The following is a 21073-nucleotide window of genomic DNA, read 5'->3' as shown; positions in this document are numbered from 1 at the left end:
AAGATCTGGGCAAATAAGTTGAAAACCTTCTGGAAACAATTCACCATTCTAGATGCCAGCAAGAACATTTGTGCTTATCGAGGAAGGGGTCAAAATATCAACATTAACAGGAATTTGGAAGAAGTTTATTCCAACCCTCATGGATGACTTTGAGAGGTTTAAGACTTCAACGGAAGAAGTAACTGCAGATGTGATGGAAATAGTGAGAGAACTAGAATTAGAGGTGGAGCCTGAAGAAGGGACAGAATTGCTACCATCTGTGATCAAACTTCCAAAGATGAGAAGCTGCTTCTCACGGATGAGCAAAGAAGTGGGTTCCTGCGTTGGAGTCTACTCCTGGTGAAGATGCCATGAAGACTGTTGAAATGACAACAAAGGACTTAGAATATCACGTAAACTTATTTGATAAAGCAGTGGCAACGTTTGAGATGACTGACTCCAATTATAAAAGAATTTCTACGGTGGGTAAAATGCTATGAAACAGTATTGCATGCCACGAGAAATCATCTGTGAACAAATACCGCAAACTTCATTGTTTCTTATTTTAAGAAATTGCTACGGCCACCCCAACCTTCAGCAACCACCACCCTAATCAATCAGTAGCCATCAACACTGAGGCAAGACAAGATCCTCCACCAGCCACAAGATTGCAACTCAGTGAAGGCTCAGATGATGGTTAGCATTTTTTTCAACAATAAAGTATTTTTAAATTAAGGTATGGACCTTGTTTTTTTAAGACATAGTGCTATGGCACACTTACTAGACCACAGTATAGTATACACATAACCTTTATATATGCACTGGGAAAGCAAAAGGTTTGAGTGATTCACTTTATTGCAGTATTTGCTTTATTGCGGTGGTCCGGAACTGAACCTGCAATATCACCAAGGTATGCCTGCATTTCCATACAATGAAGTATTACTCAGCTTCCCTCCAAAAAAAAAGGAACAAAGTACTGATACATCCTGCAAGATGAACGAATCTTGAAAATATTATGCTAAAAAGAAAGAAGCCAGGCACAAAAGACCACATATTGTATGATTCTATTTCTATGAAATGCCCAGAACAGGCAAACCCTATTATGATTATGGCAACTTTTAAAATGTTTCAAATTATTTCAAAATAAAAAGTTAAAAAAATAAAATCAGGGTGAGATCACCCAGAGACAGTATGGATGGAGGGGGTAAGGAAGCTCAGGACAGAACCATGGGCTATGCTGACACTTTAAAGGCTGAACAGAGGTTGAACAGCCAGCAAGGGGCCGAGAAAGAGAAAGCAGCCATCAAGATAGGGAAGTCTGCTATTCTGCGCCGCCTGCCAAGACAACAGGGGTGAAGGACATTTTATTGACCCCAATACTCAAGACAGTTTAATCAAGACATTCATCAGACACATGTAGGAACAAAAACTGGCTGTTACCCATGCCTCTGCAGTTTGCCCCGAAGCAATGGCTCAGCTCTGCTCAAGTGCAGGCGCGGCAGAGGCTTGCCCCCCAGTGGTGCTTGCTGTAGGGACACAGATCTGTTCTCCTGGGGCAGGGGGAAGATGAAATGCCACTGGGGACAGATCTCAGTGAATGTGCACAAAGTTCCTAGTCTTCATTTTAGAGAGAGGGAAACAGAACCAGAAAAGTCAAGCAATTCGCACGATGAATGCAGCGAAGTTGTGATTCAAACTCCTAGCTCTAAGTCCGTGCTTTTCTACTTTTCCCCTAGCAACGTAGTGAATTTCCAGTACCATTAAAAGATCATTTCGTCTCCAGGGCTGCTAGTCAGTGTTTCCACAAGGGCTGCAGTGACTGAGTAAAGCTGCTTCTCAAGAAAGGGTTGCATAAATCAAGAAAATTAAGTTAGACCCAAGCAGACTGATGTGTATCCTCCTAGGCAGGCACACAATGGTAGGGGGAGAGGAGGGGGGGTTGTGGCGCAAAATCAGGACTCAGTTCACTGCCAGTAGGGCACAGCTGGGCAGGACGGAGACTGGTCAGCTACCCCAGGTCCTCCTCAGGGACAGAGGAAAGGCAGTTTGTTGAGACCTGCCTAGTACACATCGCCCCACTGCTTAAACCCCTTTAATGGAATCTCCAGAGAGGGAAAAAGAAATAGTATCCAGACAAAGCAGAGGTAAGGGCAGGGTGTTTGTGCTGCCAACAGGAGGATGAAGTGGACCGAGACTCAGCCCCTGGACACTGGCCTCATGAAGGGCCTTGACCCTCCAAGACCCAATGACGAGAAGCTTGGAGGATGTGGTCTTAGACGGAGGCAGCAAGTGGCAAAGCACTCAACAGAGAGTGACCAAGGTGCATTCTTAGAACTGAAAGAAGACCTCTTTGACTAGCGTGTAGTTGGACGGGAGAGTATAGATTTGGCTGCAAAGAAGGTGTGGGGCCAGGTCTGCTGGGCTTTGTAAACTACCTGAAGATTTGAATTTTATCACAAGAGGAAAAGGAAGACATTAGGTGTGTTCCCTTTTTAAATCAACATTATACTTACATGTAATTAACTTACTGTCTTAAAAAAAAAACATAACCACTGTTAACTTAGTTATCCAAATAGACTGTAACTTCTTCAAGGGAAAAGACGTTGTACGGAACTTCCTCTAACTCAGCATCCAATGAGGCGGATCTCCAACTTTTGCAGGAATCACAGGGTGGGGGGTTGTTAGCACACATTTTGCTGGGCCCCAGTCTCCAAGTTTCTGATTCAGTAGGTCTGGAGTGGGGCCTGAAAACTGTATTCCTTACAAGTTCCCAGGCGTTGTGACCACAGTCTGAGAATCTGGGGGGAAAGTAAGAGATCCGAGAGAATCAGGAACAAAAGAGTAAGTTAAGTATATGTAGACACAGTCAGCCCCTTATGCTCCAGACAGGCTACAGAACCTGCTGGGATAAAAGAGGCTGCAATTATAGAAATCCCAGAGGCAGACGGGAGAAGCAGTGACAAAAAACAGTTGAGTTAATCAGAAACTAGCAGCTTTTCCCTCTTCTAAAACCCCTGTTCCAAGGTAATTTTCCATTTACAAATAAGAAGTGAAACAGTATTTTTTTTTTCAAAATAAACAATTTTAGAACAATTAAATAAAAATCATAAAAAGTGCCTTTAAAAGAATAGTTAACATCCGTACCTCCCTCAATTATCTCTACCTGAAATAAACCTAACCGCCAAGCCTGCACTCCTCTAAATAGACACCATCAATTACCCGGTGACAGCTCCCAGAAGGGAAGGCAAAATGCCTCAGAGGAACTGAAAGGCGTCCAGAAAATTTGCTTTGCCAACTTTAACCCTTCTTAGTAATAGAAATGTCAAAACTCTTCACTGTTTTTTTTTTCTTTCTTCTCTCTCTCTTTTTTTCCCCCAGGCCTGGCTTTTTTTTTTTTACTCAGAACATCCAGCATATTTACTAACAGTATAAAACCCAGGCAAGTTGTGGAGGCTGGCTCCTATGGTGGAAGGAGTGCTGAACTGGGGCCAGGACATCTGGGTTCCCGGGCCTAGCTCAGGCACAGACTAACAGTGTGGCTTTGTCCTCAGTTTACACTATAAAAGCATGAAGTTGGACAGATGGTCTTTGTGGTCTATTTAAGCTCTGAAATTTTGACTTTAAAATCTAAAGAAATAAGAAGCATTATCTCATTGTCATGCGCACAAGGGGACAGTCCCCAGAAAACTAGACTTTAAACTAAACTCTCTTGTGGGGTTGTTTTACCTTCTGGGCATGTCAATTACACAACCACACAAATGGGAAACACACATGGACAAAGTACCAAAAGCACAGCTGAATGCTCCGAAGAAGCGGGTTCCACGCTCCCTTTACCTTCTGATGCCACACTGCCCTCCGACTCAGCTAGAGCACCAAGTTCTGGTGAACAATACCACCAGTAAAAGTGAGATAAACACTTCTTGCAGCTCCAATCTTAGTTTCCCTCCCTACAATAAAACATGACTACAGTAGTTTTAAGTTCTTCCTAGTAGGACGCTTTTTCAAATTCCAAAACTACAGGTAATTAAAAAAAATCTGCTATGCGTTTATTACTGTTCTGGGGTGCCTGCAATGCTCACAGGTACCTGCTCTTGGAATTCCCCTACTCATAGGCTCTGCTGAAAGGCAGGTCTAGGCACCACCATATGTGTATTTTTCTCTCCTAATGGAGGTACTAGGGATTGAATCCAGGACCTCCTGTATGCTAAGCACGTGCTCTACCACTGAGCCATACCCACCCCCACTGCTATGCATTTATTACTAAATGCTTTCATCAGTTACACCAGGAGTTGGTCAAATCTGGCTCACAGCCTGTTTTTCTACAGCCTGTGAAATAAGAATAGTTTCTACATTTTTAAGTGGCTAAAATAATCAAAATAAGAGTATTTTCTGACAAGTAAAAATTATACAAAATTCACATCTCAGTGCCTATAAATAAAGTTTTATTGGAATGCAGTCATGCTCACCTGTTTACATAACGTCTATGGCTGCTTTCCTACAATGACACAGTTGAGCAGCTGAAAAAGTCTCAACTATGTACTATCTGACCTTTTACAAAAAAAGTTTGTGACCCTCTAAGTTACATCAAAGCACATAGACCCATATGATTCAGTAACAGACACTTCCAAGGGTTATCTGATCATAAAAGATATATATATAAACTATGAATAGGAAAATGCTGGAAGAGGAGGTGTTCTTACGGAATTTGGATTTTTCAATGCGTGAAGATAATACTGGCAACGCCTCCTTGTGTGCGTGCATCAGACACGCAGCTTTCAAAACCAGAAGGAATGACAATCTGTCGATTTCACTGTCTGACTTCTGCAACTGACTACGCTAAAGGAGAAGAGAAAATTCGCAGAGCAAAACACCATCATTGTAAAAAATTGCTAGGAACCAGAAGGGCACTACAGAGGTAGGAACTGTTTCCTAATGATGTCAAAATCTCGCCTTCTAGTAAGGTGCTTGGTGCTTTCTGAATCCAAAATAACTGGGACAAATGGTGTGACAAGTGTGAGTGTGCCACGGGAGGCAAGGGGACATAGGTTCTGAATTTGGGATGCACTAAGAGAGATCTGAGACATGTAACTGTGATACTCACAGGTCAGAGACCTCCACAGAGCTGAGAGCCAAACAGGTAACAGACATTCGCTCTCACTGATAGAGACTTTTGATAAATAGAGTTAAAAAGACAAGAATTCGTTGGCAAGCTTGGAGGTGTTAGTTAAGTGGGCTACTGGGACTGTGAACCTGGGGATCAAGGATTTTGGAACGGTCAGGCTACCTGCCTGGAGCATTCTCATGCTATAAACGTTAAATTTGAACTTAGCATCTTGACATGTGGTATTTCTCAAAAAGCATCTAGTCTCGAATCAGCTTCCTGAAAACACACGGACTATTAAAAATTTGAGGATGATGCCAAATAAGCGTACTAATGAAAATTAGGTCACATACCCATTTTTAAGATTTGCTTATATATTTTAGAGACACTTTCACACTGACGTTTACAATTCAGCCAAAAGGAGCATCAGAGCTAACACAAGTCACATTGTGAGGGCCTGGGTAGGAAAGGTTTATGCTCTAAGCAGTTTGAGCACTTACCTCCGTTTCCCCCCTGCTAGTCATCATCCAGCTGCCTTCCCTCAGGTCAGGAAAGTTCTGCTTTCATTCAGGACTGGCTCAGCACAGTGCGTCCTCTTTGGTGCCTTTCCCTGACAGGTGATGTAGAGATCTGGGCGAACAGATCCCCACCACCCGCCTAGCTCTTCTTTCATGGGCCATGTCAGGATGGCTCTGTGCTCCCCAGACTCCTACCATCAGAACCCACTGCTCTGTCACACTCGTAAGCTCTGATGATGTGCGACGTGGATCATTCTTTGGTCAAATTGTGAAAGAGAAAGACGTATGAATGGTAAGAAGTAACAGACCCTTGACGTGCTAATTAAGGTTAAGTTACTACATTCTGCCAAGGGACTACAAACCTTCAAAGTGATGTTTCTTCACAGGACCACCTCAAAATTCATTAAAACACTGTAGCAAGCAGTCTCAGAATTATCCATTTAAAAGATAATGCAATTGGTGCAAAGTGAAAGGTTTCCCTTCAGTCCTCCCGTTCCCATTTTTCCTTAGTGCCCTTACAGCTTGCATCTTCTGAGTAACTGGTAGAAATGAGAAGAAGCCCATCACTGTACTGATCCACACGCTTCCCCACGTTAACCAGTCCCTCAAGTGGATTGGAAATAAAGAAAAAGATCCACAGGAGCCTGGGGGTGAAAGAGGAGAATCCGGCGGGCATTCCCTCTGCAGGCTGCCTCCAGGGAGGGGGCGTGTCAAGAGCAGGCGGCAAACAGGGCCGCTGCCGGTCTGTCTTCCTGTGAATCAGACTCGTAAGCGTCCGATGAAAAGATGAAGAGAAAAAAATCTAAATGTGTGAACACGCTGCTTTCCTCCTCTTGGAGAAACTACCCTCTTTGCTCTGGTTCTCACAACCACAACAATCTACAAGGCATACTCACTTAAAACAGTATTTCAGTCTGAACAGGGAAGAACTTGGAAGGAGAGAATTAACCGTCATTGGATGCTGGGTACCTGAAATTTATCTGGTAAATGAGGTAACTCTCAAAAAATAATGAAAATGAGGAGTCACCCCATTTTTGCTTAGTTTTCCTTCTCAAATTCTGAATGAAAATGGGAGGGAGGGAGGCAGGGAAGTACACAAGTAAACAGGGCACATACTATTTGACAAGCTTATAGTTAGTAAATTATGCTCTTCCTAGCTGCTCAAGGAATGTGGTCTTAGGGGAAAACATCCCTCAGAACAGCAAAGGGGAAAAAACCCATGTTACAGGAGAAAGTAAACATGTAAATCACAGCAAAAACCACACTGGTCATGTATGTGTAGGAAAAAACAACTGGCCTTTTCTAAGAATAGATTTCCGCACACCTTTAAAACAGATTTCCCCTTATATGTACAAATCACACTGGTCTTTTCCTAGTAAGTCTTATCTTTCTGTATAAAAAAATAATTTGCAATATAAGAAAGACAGAAACCAGAGGATTTCATACACATCTGTACAGAAACATTTACTTTCGTAAGACAAAAAAACTCAAGATCACAATACACAGCAGTTATTTATTTAAATACTTGAAAAGGTCAATGATGGAAAAAAATAGGTTTATCATGAGAGTTTATATTCATTAGATTTATTTTACCATTTAAAAAAGGGCTGCTTCTAGGTTATCCTAGCCAGAGGGAGCACGCTTCATGGCACATGCAGCTACTGTAATACGCTATTAACAGACAGGGCCATTATAGGATGATTTACACTTTGGGAGAAAATTCAATAGTAATAATGGCGACTGTTTATTTAAACTAAAAACACTGATAATATACAAATCTTTTTTCTCATTTGATTGAAAGGGCTATAAAATTCAACGTCCTGACAAAGGAAGCCACAGAATCGCACAGGTGACACCTCTGCTAACTGCCTTCAGCTTACTCCTTCCCTCGAGGAGAGCCTCACAACTCAGCTGAACAATTTTCTAGACCACACGATGGCTTCGAGGCCGGACTACCGCGAGGGACAGCACTGAAAGAAAGTTGTGTTTTTTAAAACTGGAGAGAAAATGGCAAATTGTGCCTCGTGTACTGAAAGTACTCAAAGATCATTCTGAGTAAATGTGAAATAAATAAGTGATCAATGAGTAAATACAATCTCTGAGCTGACTTAAACCTAGGAGAGTGAGCCAACTTGAGCGCAAACACCACGTGGAAACGTCTAGAAACGTCATTCCTAGAACTCAGTTTGGGAGACCATATCTTGCCTGAATATGTACATTATTTACAAAAGATTCCCTTTTGGCCTCTGAAATTCAGCCACCTTAGTTTGGCTGTTAAGCTGTTTCTTTCCATATGCCAGCCAATACTGCAGTTATAACTAGCATTAAAATACTCTAATGCATGAATTACAAATATTAATAAAGTAACTCTGCATGTATAAATATCTCAGTATTTCTAGCGGAATTTAAAGCATTCAGAATGTACATAAAAGTATTTGTTTTTGGTAGGGCCAGCATTTTTTTTTTCTCAAATCATCGCTGTTTCAATAATGCTTTGTACATAGCAAAGCCCAAAACTGCAAAAACGGTAGCACCAAAACTTGCTCGAAGCCAAAACGTGGAGCTCTTGAGGTCAGCTTGTGTCACGTGCCTGTAGTCAAAAAATATAATTAATGTTTAAAACAAGATTAGTATGGAAAAAAAAAGTTATATTAACAGTCTACTTTTAGGGAAGTATTAGCACACTTGTCAGGCTAATTGCATACAGTACTGTTCCTCAAAAACATGTATCAATAAAGCCACATGTACATTGCTTAGATAACCATTATCTTACACATTAATAAAGACAAACGTCTTTACAATTAGTTATTATTTGAGAGGAAGCGACATCTAAAATGTTAGACATTTTCTTCACATGGGAAATGGGGAACTTAGACAAATCAAACTGCCAATTTTTAATACCACCATGGTCCTTCAAAATGAGAGGTAAGACTGAGACTTCACAATTTTGAGAGTCAATCTCATGGAACTTGATGTGCAATCTCCTGCCCCCCAGGAACCAACCAAAAGCTATCTTGTAAGCAGTTAAGTGACAAGTGACAATACTTTTCTAAGAGCAATGCTTAAAATCGACTTTGGAAACATTGAGCCCCATAAAAGTTTACCAAAAGAAATTCCAGAGGGGGAGGGGGAAAGATTTACCAGTTCACATGTAATTTGGTTACTGCTGATTGAAGAAAGAACAAGAAAAAAAAAAACCAAACAAACCAAACCAAACCCTGGTATTAGTCAGACAGGCAGTGATGATGGTACCAACTAAAGGACATAATGTAACATGATGGACTGAAAGGTCATGACATAAAAGAAGCCATACTATGCATGACAAGAACAGGGACAGCCTGTATCACAAACTGAGTTTGTGAGCATGCTCAGTTAATAACGCTGCTAAGCACCCTCAAGGGCCTCAAGTATGACAGCTTACCATGAAGAGGAAAAAGCTTTAGAGCAAGTGTCACTGACACTTTAGTTAAGTGAACGCAACTGAGGTGATGTAGAAAACTTACAGAGTTAAGAGCTTAGAGAGACTGTCTAGCTTATTTTATAACTATGTTAAACAGATTTGAAGCAAGAGTCAGGCATCATTAAAAGGCCAAGACACTGACATATGCAAAAGAGTTAAGAGCCAAGAATATAAACTGTACAAAACTACTTTGTCTCCGTAAAGGTCAGAGTGAACAATCAGATTAGTTATCACAAAAGGTGCACTCAGTACCTCCCTAAGAATTAGGTCTATAACACAAGCAGAGTGCTCCATGCTTATCACCACAGTTAAACGACACACAGCACTTCAACTTCTTATCCTTCACAGTTTCTAGCCAAAAATACAAACAAAAAAATCACTCCTTATGTAATTATTATTTTACAGAGCAAAGTAATAACACGGGTTCATTCCACCTTGCAAGTTAGTTCTTCCAACAGGCAATGTTTCATTTAAAAAAAAAAAAAGTTAGGGAAGAAAAGAGCTTAGGTTTTTAGTTTTTCCACTTGGAAAAACTCCAACAAGGCCAACCCACTGGTTGTGGGAGCTGTTACCTGGCTTCAAGAAAAAGTGGACCATGAGATGACTCCATGAAGATGGAATCTTCTACAGAGCTGACGGCGTGCACCTGGTGAGTAACACTGCCTTCGTCGTCTGCTAACAGCACGGCACCCCACTCAGCTACCCGGGCTCTTAACCTTTTGTACACATGCACAGTTTGTAGTTCACAGCACAGCTCACAAAAGAAGGGGACTGAAAATAGGATCTCTCAATTAAACATCCCACACATAAATAGAGCTGCCACCCTCTTTGAGGCATCTCATGCTTTCTACATATTTAAAATAAATGTATTCTATAGAAAAGTACCAAACTTAAAAAATCTACCTATAAATATATACTCTTTTAAAAACACTCACATACCAGGCAAAAAACCTAAGGCCGTTATACACATTCTCCATATGCCCCCCAGAGGCTGGTCTCGGTATATCTGAAACACTAAGAGAATCCCAGTACCTGACAATATGTGGTGACCAGAAGTCCTCACTCAAAACGAGGCTAACAACTATTAGTCATGAAGTGTGGAGATGCTTCTAATTTCAGACTACTAAAAACTGCAAACACACATCTGTAAAAAACAAATAAGTTCAACATCCCAAACTCAGAGACTGTCATGGACCTAGGCTGAGAGTGTCAAAGTTTACAACTCCAAGTCAGCAGAGACGTAAGAACTTAGTGCTATGAAGTGCACAGGCTAAAAGTGCATTAGAGTTTTGCATCAGCTTTGGTGTCTCTGTGGTTTTCATGCATCTTCACTGACGGAGAATTTTTTTTTTTACACTTATTTCTTAATTTAAGGAAGAAAGGGGTTAGGATTAATGTTAGCTATAATGGCAATAACATCAGTTGAGATGATTTCTCATAAATACTCTTCAGGTATGGAATCTGTTCCACACAGCTCCCCTTGCTGTATTTTGAGACAGTATTACCAGTCATGAAATAATGTATTCTGCCTGACTTTACTGCTTAGCTTTCTTCTGCATTTAAAGACAGTAAGTATTATTTCCCCAAGTTATAGAATAGCCTTCAATAGACAAAACAGTAGTTCATATTTATTGATGAGAAACAATATAGGTATGTGTTTGAGATACAGCTAGTTTAAAACTCGAGGCAACTATTAACTCATAAATTATATTTCAATGACTCCATCCATGTCACAGTAGCTAAGATATTTTTAGATATGGAAAACTACTTTTAGACAGGAAGCTACTTAGAGAATTATTTTATACCTTCACCATATGCATTTAAGAGCTACACTAACCAGGCTCTCCTTACAAAAGAGAATGCGTTTCTAATGAACGGCACATTTGTCATTGCTCAACTGACAATGCCTGAATGAAGCATAGTGTGGTCTTAGTTGTACCTCCTACATATTAAGAACTGAGTCACAGTTGTCATCTCAGGTCTCAAGCAGAAGCAGAGTAACAGTTTCATAAAGCTGCTTCCTAGTTCATGTCTAAACTTGAGCAAAAGTAACTCTCCCACAATTCAAAAGTATAATTCTTTTCAAATGACTCACATAAACTATCTTAGAGTAAATTTTAATATCTTATTGCATATTATTCTTCTCCTTAAGTTGTTTTTTTTTTTACTATTAAAAAATATAAACACATTACACATGGAAAATAAAAGTAGGAAGGAAAAAAAATCACCTAGAGTCACCTAATTAAAGTCATTTAAAGGCAACTAATTAAAATTTGGGGTATTTATGTATGTCTGACATAGCTGCAAACACAATGTGTGTAACTTAATATAATTTTATATCCTTTTAAAAACTAAGGACGTATCCATACATTATAGAAATGCCACTTTAAATAGCTGCATTATATTCCATCCTCCTATTGGTGGCTATCTTCATTTACTGCTGACTGAAACTGAAGTGATGAATACCTTTCTACATAAGATTTTTCTCTATATTTAAAATAGTTTCATGGAGGAGGGTGGGTATAGGTCAGTGGTAGAGCGCGTGCTGAGCATGCACGAGGTCCTGGGTTCAATCCCAGTACCTCCATTAAAAAAAATAAAATAAAATAAGTTTCCTTAAGATAGACTTCCCCAAAATGATTATTATAAGGTCAAAAATGTGTGTATGTGTGTTTATGTGGATGTGTGTGTATAAAGGTTCTTTTTTCCTAATCTACTGATGTATCAGAATCACATTTCCCCACTCTATGTGGAATAAGATAATGTAGGTTCAGCAGTATCTCTTTTTAGAACATAAGAAAGAACGACTAGATGCTGAAATATAACCTTAATTAATCACGAGAAGCTTGTCAGAGCTTTTGAGTTCTTAGGTAGAAATTCCTGTGTACTGGATGCTGGCTTTCTGTCTTAGAAGTGCCGAGGGCCCAGACAGTGATCGAATGACAAGTGCTTCTTGACAAGGTGTGGGAGTCAATCAACATGCCAGGGCCTGGGTGTTACTGAGGTTGCTACTTATTAAGGCAGAGAGAAGGAAACGCTTCAAAATTCAGGCAATAAAGAGGAAAATTAAAACTTTGTGCGAAGGTCACGTAAGGTATATAACAGAGTGGCCAAAATTCCTACGTACTTTGCAGAGAATGCCTTAAAGAAGGTATACAAGATGCTTTGATGAACTCTGCAATTTACAGCAAATATAAGAACATGAACTAAAATCTTTACTGGTTCAGTGTATTTAACCAGTAACAAATAAAGGGAATGTTGTCAATTGCAACATCTAGAAACAAAATAATTGGTCTAAAGGGTTCAATGTAATGAAACCCATTCTAGCTAGTCCCAAATAGCTATTTTAATACTGTTCTATATAATGTGTTACAACACTTTATACATGGGATATAGAAACGACATAGGCATACCTCAAAGATACCATGGGGTCAGTTTCATAATAAAGTGAATACTGCAATAAAGTGAGTCACGTGAATATTCTGGTTCCCCAGTGCACAGAAAAGTTATGTTCATACTATACTGTAGTCTATATGTGTACAATAGCATTATGTTTAAAAAAAAACCCAACATACACACCTTAATTAAAAAAATACTACAAATATTGCTTTAAAATGCTAAGCTTCATCTGAAAATGCAGAGTTGCCACAAACCTTCAATGTGTAAAAACCATCATATCCTCAAAGCGCAATGAAGTGAAGCACAATACAATGAGGTCTGCCTGCACTGCAGAGCCCTAAGCGCCTGTAAAAGTCAGAATCTGAGGAAGAGGGGGCATTCAGAGAGCTCCAGACATCTATTAGCCTTGCCTCAGACTGCAGGCTGTTACGCAGAGGAAACAAAGCTCAGAACATACTCAAAAGCAGGGAAGTTAGAGACTGCAGGAGGAGCAGTTCTACCCAGTCACCTTTATCAGTCCTCCCAGGTAACATAATACTTTGAAACAGTATATGCATATAACAAAGTTACTAGGGCTTATAGATATCATACATAGCTTTTCCCTAGTTGCAATTACATATCTCAAGTTGAAAATTGTACTGCGGTCATCAAAGCTATAGTTAAGTTTTCTGTTTTCAAGTTTTTGTTTTAAGTCTCCTGGATCTCCCTAATTTTATTTCTTTCAAAGTTTCTACCTGGTGAAGCTGTTTAAAATATTTATTTCTAATAATAATGCCATTACTGCTAATAATAATTTTAACAATGACAATTCTCTTCATTGAACTAGTAGGCATGAAATATTTTAATAATACAGTCCCTCAAAATAGGTCAAGAAATCAACACATTATCCAACAAAGATGAATTGCAACACAAATCATAAGAAAGCTGTTAACTGAGCATGTCTGAATAGTAACATACTTAGGAAAAGGACACAGGTGTGCATCAATGTCAAGAAAATGATTCATTAAGCATCAGAATAATAAAAATCTATAGATGACTGCAGATACATGGGAAACACACAATATCTATACGTTAACTACTGATACTTAAAGGTCAGAATAGGCAAACTCCACCCTGTTGTGTCCTTTAATATACTAACCAAATAGCAAAAAAGTGTTAAATTATAAGCAGCAGCAGCTTACATAATGAGAATCTGTAACACAAGCTCTAGTGTAATTTTAAATGTACAACTATGTATTATGTATCCAAATTCAAAGAAAAGCCTTGTAAGGATCTTCCACATGAACACAGACATTTCATATGAAAGTAAAACACGGGATGCACTTCCTTAAAATACAGTATTTTACTGTAACTTAATATCCTAAGCACTCAACATTCCCAAGAGAATCTCTATAACGTTAAGATTTCTAGGAACCTATCCTCTTTATAAGGCAATCCTGTGAAAAGACAGTTCATTTTGGTGTAACAACAATAAAATCCCTTCTTCAAAAAAAAAAGAGCTCCTATGTTAAATAATGTGATTTTAAACTATGTAGAGGAACTTAGGTGATTATTAAAGCAATATGAGCAAATGACATCATTAATCAATGGATTAAAATAAGTGTCACATCATCTAATTTTAAAAAATACATTAAAAATAGGATAAAAAATACAATGGGTATGATGACCGTCCATCATAACTTTGGATCTCTGTAAATACTCAGTGTCAACTACGCACTTTGTTGCTAAAGTAAAGATGCTATTGCCAAACTTAAGGAGTAATACGAACAAATAATTTATACGGCTAGTGCAAATGCAAAAACGTGGTGAAAGAAATCCTAAAACCAAAATATGCGCCAAAGGAAACCACATCAAAATAATACACTGTAAAATAAACAGTGCTGATGAAATGCTAGGTTAGAAGTGGAAGGGTTATACACTGAAACCCAGCTGGGAAAGGGATCAAGAGGAGTTTAAAAAAAATGACTAAGTGGCACAAACAAATGAAAGTGAACATCTAAAGGAAGGGACAAATTAAAGCCATAGCACAGTACATAGCACATAGTACAGTAACATCCTCACGCAAAGTCGGAGTGTTCTGAAGTCAGAATAATAAATACTTAATAAACTAAAATTTCTGGGTAGTTCAAACCAACAATCAAGCCCACGCCTACAAAATCATTTTAACACCGTTCAGATTTAAAAGGTATTTGAAAATTAAAATATAATCAAAAGGTATTTTTCTCCAATTACATGAATTACACTTTTTCAAATGAAAGCATTGCCAAAGGTTAAATCATCTGGCCACATATTAATCATCCTCCAAATGTATTTAAATTCAAATAATTCCAGCTATTTATACATTATTCTAAAGAAAAACATAAACCTATCCAGATCTAAAGGCTAGGACCATAATTACCAAAGAAAAAGTTACATGTCAGATATGTAGGTGAACACTTCTCTCACATGTTGAAATCAATATACAATCAATTAAACTGGAAAGAAAAAAATGTATTACTACTTTCTGCTTAAAATATGTAGTATCAGTAAATAAGCTAAAAACAAAGTCAGCCTCTTCGGGTCAAAAACAGATAGCTAGGGGAAAAATGTACAATTTCAGAAATGTTGGAACTGTTGAAAATGTTTAAGTATAATTAATTGATTAGGCATAAATCCTCTCATGATCAGGTTATATAGCACTTCCTTTGTTAGCATAATGTCACGGAAATATAACCAAAGTTTAAAAAAAATTTTTAACATAATATTTAGCAAGGTATTTAAATACAGTCTGTATCTTTTTCATCTTGGTATTTTGCCCCAGCTCAAAGCAGGATCCTATCTAAAGTAGGTACTTAAGTACTTGAGTGCATGAATCAAAGTGGTGGGAAGATGACATAAAGAGGGGAATGTGGCCCCAAATTATGTATTATCTCTGGAAGTAATTTCTATTTAGGTGACCAAAATCTTTTATAAGCACACTAAGACAATGTACTAATTTGAGACCAACATGGAGGTACCAATATCTGCCTATTAATTTCTTTGCAGACATTTAATGAAACTGCTCATTTATACTTCTAAATCAAACACTAGGCATGGCAGATTTCTAAAACCAAAGACTTAAGACTTATTGTTGAGTAAGAATCCTCTCCATTGATTTACACTGAAAAATTCTTAAATGACTTTTACTCAATCAATGAACCCTTTTACAGTTTACATAACATTAAGGCATACCTAGCACAGCAAACCAATGGTGACCAACCACCAAAGGTTGCCAGAATCCAAGAAATAATAGGGTAAGTGGTTCCATTCTCACCCCATCACGCCACAACTTTCTCAAGTTTTTGAAGACAAAAAGGTAAAATTGTATGTGGGGGTGTTTAGAGGAGACATTTTCATTGCTTAGGTATACTTTTTTTTTTTGCCTGCATTTTCACAACTCTAAGCTATATCTTAAGACTGAAGGTACAAACTTGTGGCCTGTAAACATGCTTTCTTTGTTTTGATTAGTACTTCCAACTTTAAAAATTTAATTATCATTATTTAAAGATCAGTAAATTGCATATAAATATCCTGACTTGTAGTGTCTCAGAGAATCACAAGTCCTGGCAACACCAGGCCTGGACAACAGCCAATGGCCAGAGCCAAGTGGTGGCTGCCTCTTTTGGACAGGACGTGTCGTAGTTCCCACCTTTTTTATTTCCTATCCTTGGCCACCTTCTTTCACTTACATTATCCATCCAGACCCTGTAGGCACTTAAGTTTCTGGCCTCCACCCTCATCTATCTCATCTACAATCCTTTCACAAACTAGAAGAAACTTTAGTACAGAACTCCTAAATTTCCACTGTACTACAATAAAAAAAATTACTGAAATACTACCAGGGAACAGGAAGGAGTATGCTGGTTTCCCTCCTCATCTTTTTCATTCTTTCCATTCTCGATTATCAGATGTCAGTGATGTATGCTGACATTACCATCAAATTACTTCTAGTTTATAAATAGATATGCCAAAATGCACCGATTTCTCTTTGAGGATCAACGTACAGAGTACTTTCCTATGAGCAATCTCATCCATTAATGCACACCCAACCTATTTCATTGGGGAGCTGACTAAACCAACCTACAACTAAAACTGTCACTCAAGATGCAGACAATGAATCAGTCTGCAATTATGGACAATCAAGAGCTTCCAGAATAAAATAGATGGTTTGTGATCAGCAATTAGTAAGAGCCAAGGTGAGTTCACCAAGAATAAGACACCAAATAGATGTCACTTTCTATTTGGATAAAATTACTACATTGGTAGATCAAAGGAATGTGATAGAAATTACATATTGGTTTCAAAAGAGCCCCCTATGAAATCTCTTGTAAGATAATCAGATAAAATGTGGGCCGGATAATAAAATATTTTTAATTGACAAAATAATCTTTCCCCAAGAATTCTAAACTGTGTCATTGGGAAAAGAGTTCTCCAGGGGAACACTAAGGGGCTGGCTTGCATGCTTGAGCTTGCTCTCTCTCCAGTCTCTGGATATTCGTCATTATTTTTTATCAATTACTTGAAAGATAAAGAAGACATATCTACCAAGTTTGCAAATGACACAGTGCTGAGAAAGATATACAATGGGACAGGTGACAGAAATAATGTTTGAAATGACTGAGCTAGAACAAATGGATAGAAAAGAAGAACATGAGGTTTAACAGAGATATATATGTATCAGCATTTAGATTCAAAGAGCCAACTAAAAATATCAAATACACAATTAGAGAGGAAGGGACACTGCCCTAATAGCAGCTCATATGAAAAAAATTCGATTTCAATTTACCCTGAGATTACTTTGCATCAACAGCGGGATGCGGCTGCTAAAAAGTTAACATCACGTTAGTAGACAGGTGCTGTCCTAACTCTGGAACATGACTGCCCACTGCTCCGGACTGGTCAGATCACGCCTGGAGCACTGTCCTCCATTCTCAGTGGCACTTTCTAAAAGGTACTCCAAACACTAAGGGGCTTTCAGATGAGGACAACCAGGAATGATGAGGTCACTAAGCTATCTAATTCAAGAAAAGGCTGAAAGAAATGGGGATGTTCTACCTGGAGAAGAGAAAATTAGGGGAGACATGATGGCCGTCTTCAAATGTCTGAAGGATTGCTAGGCTGAGGAGGGAGTAGAAGAGTCGTATGTTGTTCTAAAGGGTAGAACTAAAACTAAAGGAGAGAAAGTTACAGGGAAATCATTTTAGTTTAAAAAAAAAAAAAGAAAGCAAAAGCAAAAACCCTCTCCAACGAGGAAAGCCATCAGCAGATACACAGTACTCGCTCTCAGGAAGGCTTGCAGGAAGGCATTCTCATAGAAGGTTAGGCCAGAGGAATTCTAGAACCTCTTCCAACTCTACCATTTCTGACACCGGAGCTCCTGAATGTTGTTTGGTTTGAACTAGCCTTGCATTTTCTCACGGTTGTCGTGAGAGAATCTGTCTGTGTTACTCTTTGTAAGACGCCATTCAAAGGACAGAGGCAGAACTTTACCACCAAATGAGTGGGGGGATCCCTTCAAAGCAATCACCTGAGATGGCTGCTTTCTTATTCCAGAGCTGCCAGCGCTCAAAGCATCACTGCGACTCTTTCAGAATGTCTTCGAAGTTAGTTTCTGACTCACATAAAACATGATCTCTCTGTTTCACAGCTACGTCTCCTATCGTGCTGGTGGACACAAACTACCCTACCCATTTGGTACAGCCAAAGCCTAGCCTCCAGTGAGAGTCCAAATAATGGATCCATTTCTAACCAAAATCTATTTAGCTTGATCATCTGTCTTAATCAAGCTCTGTTCTCAATGACATTTGAATGACTTCAAAAATCTGATTCATTCTTAGACACATAAAAATTTGACATCAGATACAAATTAATATTACATAGGTTCTTCAATGCCCCAGAATGTAAAATCAATTTGAACAAAGGTAGCATGACTGGAATAAGAACATAACCTTCCAAGTTCATTGCTTTGAGGGAATGTATATAACCTATCTTTTGGTTGTTTTTGTTTCTCTTACTTTTTAAAACTGTGTTATTTTCTAGGCATACTTTATGTTTTGGACTCAATTATAAAGACTTCAAAAACTAGCCCTATAGATTTGCTTTTCTTTTCCATATTCCTTTGAATCCTTAATACTGATTATTATCTTCATTTCCAGAAATCGTATTATTTCAAATAAACATTCCAGATACTTAAAAGTAAATTATAATTGTAAGTGATTACAAAAATAGAGAAGTTTTTCAAACCCAAGATACTGTTCACATTAGTATGGTTTTGGTAAGTTGTACTATTTGAATAAAAGCCGAGCACAGTGTAACATTTGGGATCAATGTGTCTTTTCCTTACCGAAGTCCTCATCTATTTCTACAACTCTCAGCCAAAGATTTTAATCTCCCTACACATATTATCCTCTAATATAAAAAATACTTTAACCTCCTTAATGGAAAAACAAAAGGCAAAATCTTTCAGTCCCCTAAATGTATCTATTAATTTTTAAACATTAAGAATGACTCCAAAACTAAACGTCACTACAGTGAGGATTTTAGTGGAAGTTAGTTGGGCATCAGTCGGCTTGTTGTCTCTGTAGTGAGTATCTGTATAATAAATAGTTATCCGCTTTTTTCTTTTGTATTTGAACAGAACGCCTGGTACCCAGTAAATAAAGTTAAGAACCTGTTAAGAACTGCAGTGAAGATTTTGTTCTTTACAGATTGCAGCAAGTCTGAGTTGAGGAAGTTCTGACAGATGCAAAATGTACACCTGTTGCAGGTGCACATACAGCGTAACCGGGCATGGCTGCGAAAACACACAGAAGGACAGGAGTTGAGTTCTTACTTACAAATATGGCACAAGTCAGAGTGTGCCAACTTAAAAAAAAAAAGATTTAGGCATAAGCAACACTAAGGAAAAGGACAGTGTGGGGCATGCTAAAGTTGTGCAGAATTCCACATTTACCAAAAATATATTCAACAGCAACAGATCCCTCCTCCCTCCCTATAGAAAATCTGGAAAATTAGCTAACACTTTTGCTTTTTTGGAGGGGGGATGGAATTATTATTACAAGAGTTTTCGTGGAATAAATATGCACAGCAATAGATGGCACCCTCATCTAAATTAATAAAAGAAAAACTGAGTAAGCCACAGCACCCACCAAAAGGTCAAAGTTTGCTAGCATTTAAATAGCCATTCCCTCCTCCTCCTCCCTCAGCATACACACATGCCTGGAAACCAGGAAGGAGAAGAGAGACAAATACACACAAGAATCAAAAGACGAGTATATTCAACCCTGGGGAGATATGAACAACATCGTCTTTAATTCATCAAGCACCATGGCTCCCAAAGGAAATCAAAGTGCTTTGTAAGATTCTACTTGAACCCAAAATATAGGGTTAATTTCATCTGCTACCAAAACACAGCATAAGTATGACAGAATGAAACTCTGAGTAAGGATGTAAAAATCAACAATGGATCCAATTGATGCTAGATATGAAATTTAGGGAGGCTTTCTGACTCCTTTCTGGTTGAGTGGAGTTGCACTAGTTAGAACAGGCACGTGGGCCAACCCATTTCACCTCTGCTCTAACGACCAAAGCTGGGGGTCTCCAATGACTGCTCAGTGGTCAGAGCCACTCAGACATACAAGGCCATCACACCACCCCTGAAGAGGTACTGGCGCAGAACCCACTCAGAAGAGCGCCCCCTGATGAATCAATGCCATCACTTCCTGTAACACCTGAACATTTTTTAGAGGCTTCTCAGTCAAATGACTGGCCCAATCTGACTTGGCTCAGCTTGTGAGATCTGATGAGACCACAGCACACAGTGGCATGGTTGTGGAGATTAGCAGCATCCCAATAATGCCTAATCCCGACATGAAGAAAAACAAGAATTAATTTTTAAAAAGACTCTTCTAGGCTCAAGACATTCCTTTTTAAAATCTGACTTGTGACGATGAACATATCGCTGCTACTACGTTCCTGCCAGCTGTCATACTGGAATCCATCTTTTATTTTATAAGTTGAATCTGACTCTTCAACACACACAGGAGCCACCCACCAAAGAGGAGGGATGCAAAGTATGCTTAGCAACAGGGAGATGCTTCGTAAGAGAAGTAGTTTTGGATTAACCATGTAAACAAGTGTCCGTGTATGTACATTTATCATATACACACACACGCACACACACTCGCACACGTTGCAGTAAAAATGTTTTAAAGATGCAGATCTAAAAACACAGTTGCAGTTAGTTATGTATAAGATTAAGAGAGTGCATTTACATAGCAAAAAAAAGACACTGTGATATACATGGAGGCAGTGAGCCTGACCAAGCAGTGCGTTTCTGGATAGTTACTAAGTGTTAATTATGGCACGAAAGGAGATTTGGTCATCTATAAGAAAATATCATTAAAATCCCATAGAAGCCACAAAGAAAAAGTAACTTACAAAGCAGTTTTTAGAAAGACCCAGATTTTTCTCAAATTCTCTATTCTATCAGTGTTGCCCGTGTCTCGGGAGAGTCTGTCTCTGTAATGATCCTCTCTGTAGATAACATACACGAGAGTTTTAAAGCAAAGTTCAAAACATAAAGAAGATTTTTCTTAT

The 21073-nt window shown here is 38.7% G+C and overlaps 1 protein-coding gene across 7 annotated transcripts in view; it reads right to left on the bottom strand.

Annotated features, from left to right (window-relative positions):
• Positions 1–7091: 7091 nt before the first annotated feature.
• LOC105088218 (mitochondrial Rho GTPase 1) overlaps positions 7092–21073 on the bottom strand; it is a 77819-nt gene continuing 63837 nt past the window's right edge. For 2 of the 7 annotated variants that reach the window (XM_064495902.1, XM_031468307.2), the window contains 2 exons: positions 20915–21010; positions 7092–8188 (listed from right to left, as the gene is read on the bottom strand). In XM_064495902.1, the coding sequence (XP_064351972.1) occupies positions 8071–8188; positions 20915–21010 (214 nt within the window). In that variant the 3' untranslated portion in view covers positions 7092–8070. Of the gene's footprint in view, positions 8189–19145; positions 19269–20914; positions 21011–21073 lie in introns of all 7 variants that reach the window. The other 5 variants (XM_064495901.1, XM_031468305.2, XM_064495903.1 and 2 more) reach the window with 3 other exon arrangements.

Source organism: Camelus dromedarius, chromosome 16, assembly GCF_036321535.1.
Source record: "Camelus dromedarius isolate mCamDro1 chromosome 16, mCamDro1.pat, whole genome shotgun sequence".
Lineage (NCBI taxonomy): Eukaryota > Metazoa > Chordata > Mammalia > Artiodactyla > Camelidae > Camelus > Camelus dromedarius.
This window is presented reverse-complemented; position numbering and strand designations above follow the sequence as displayed.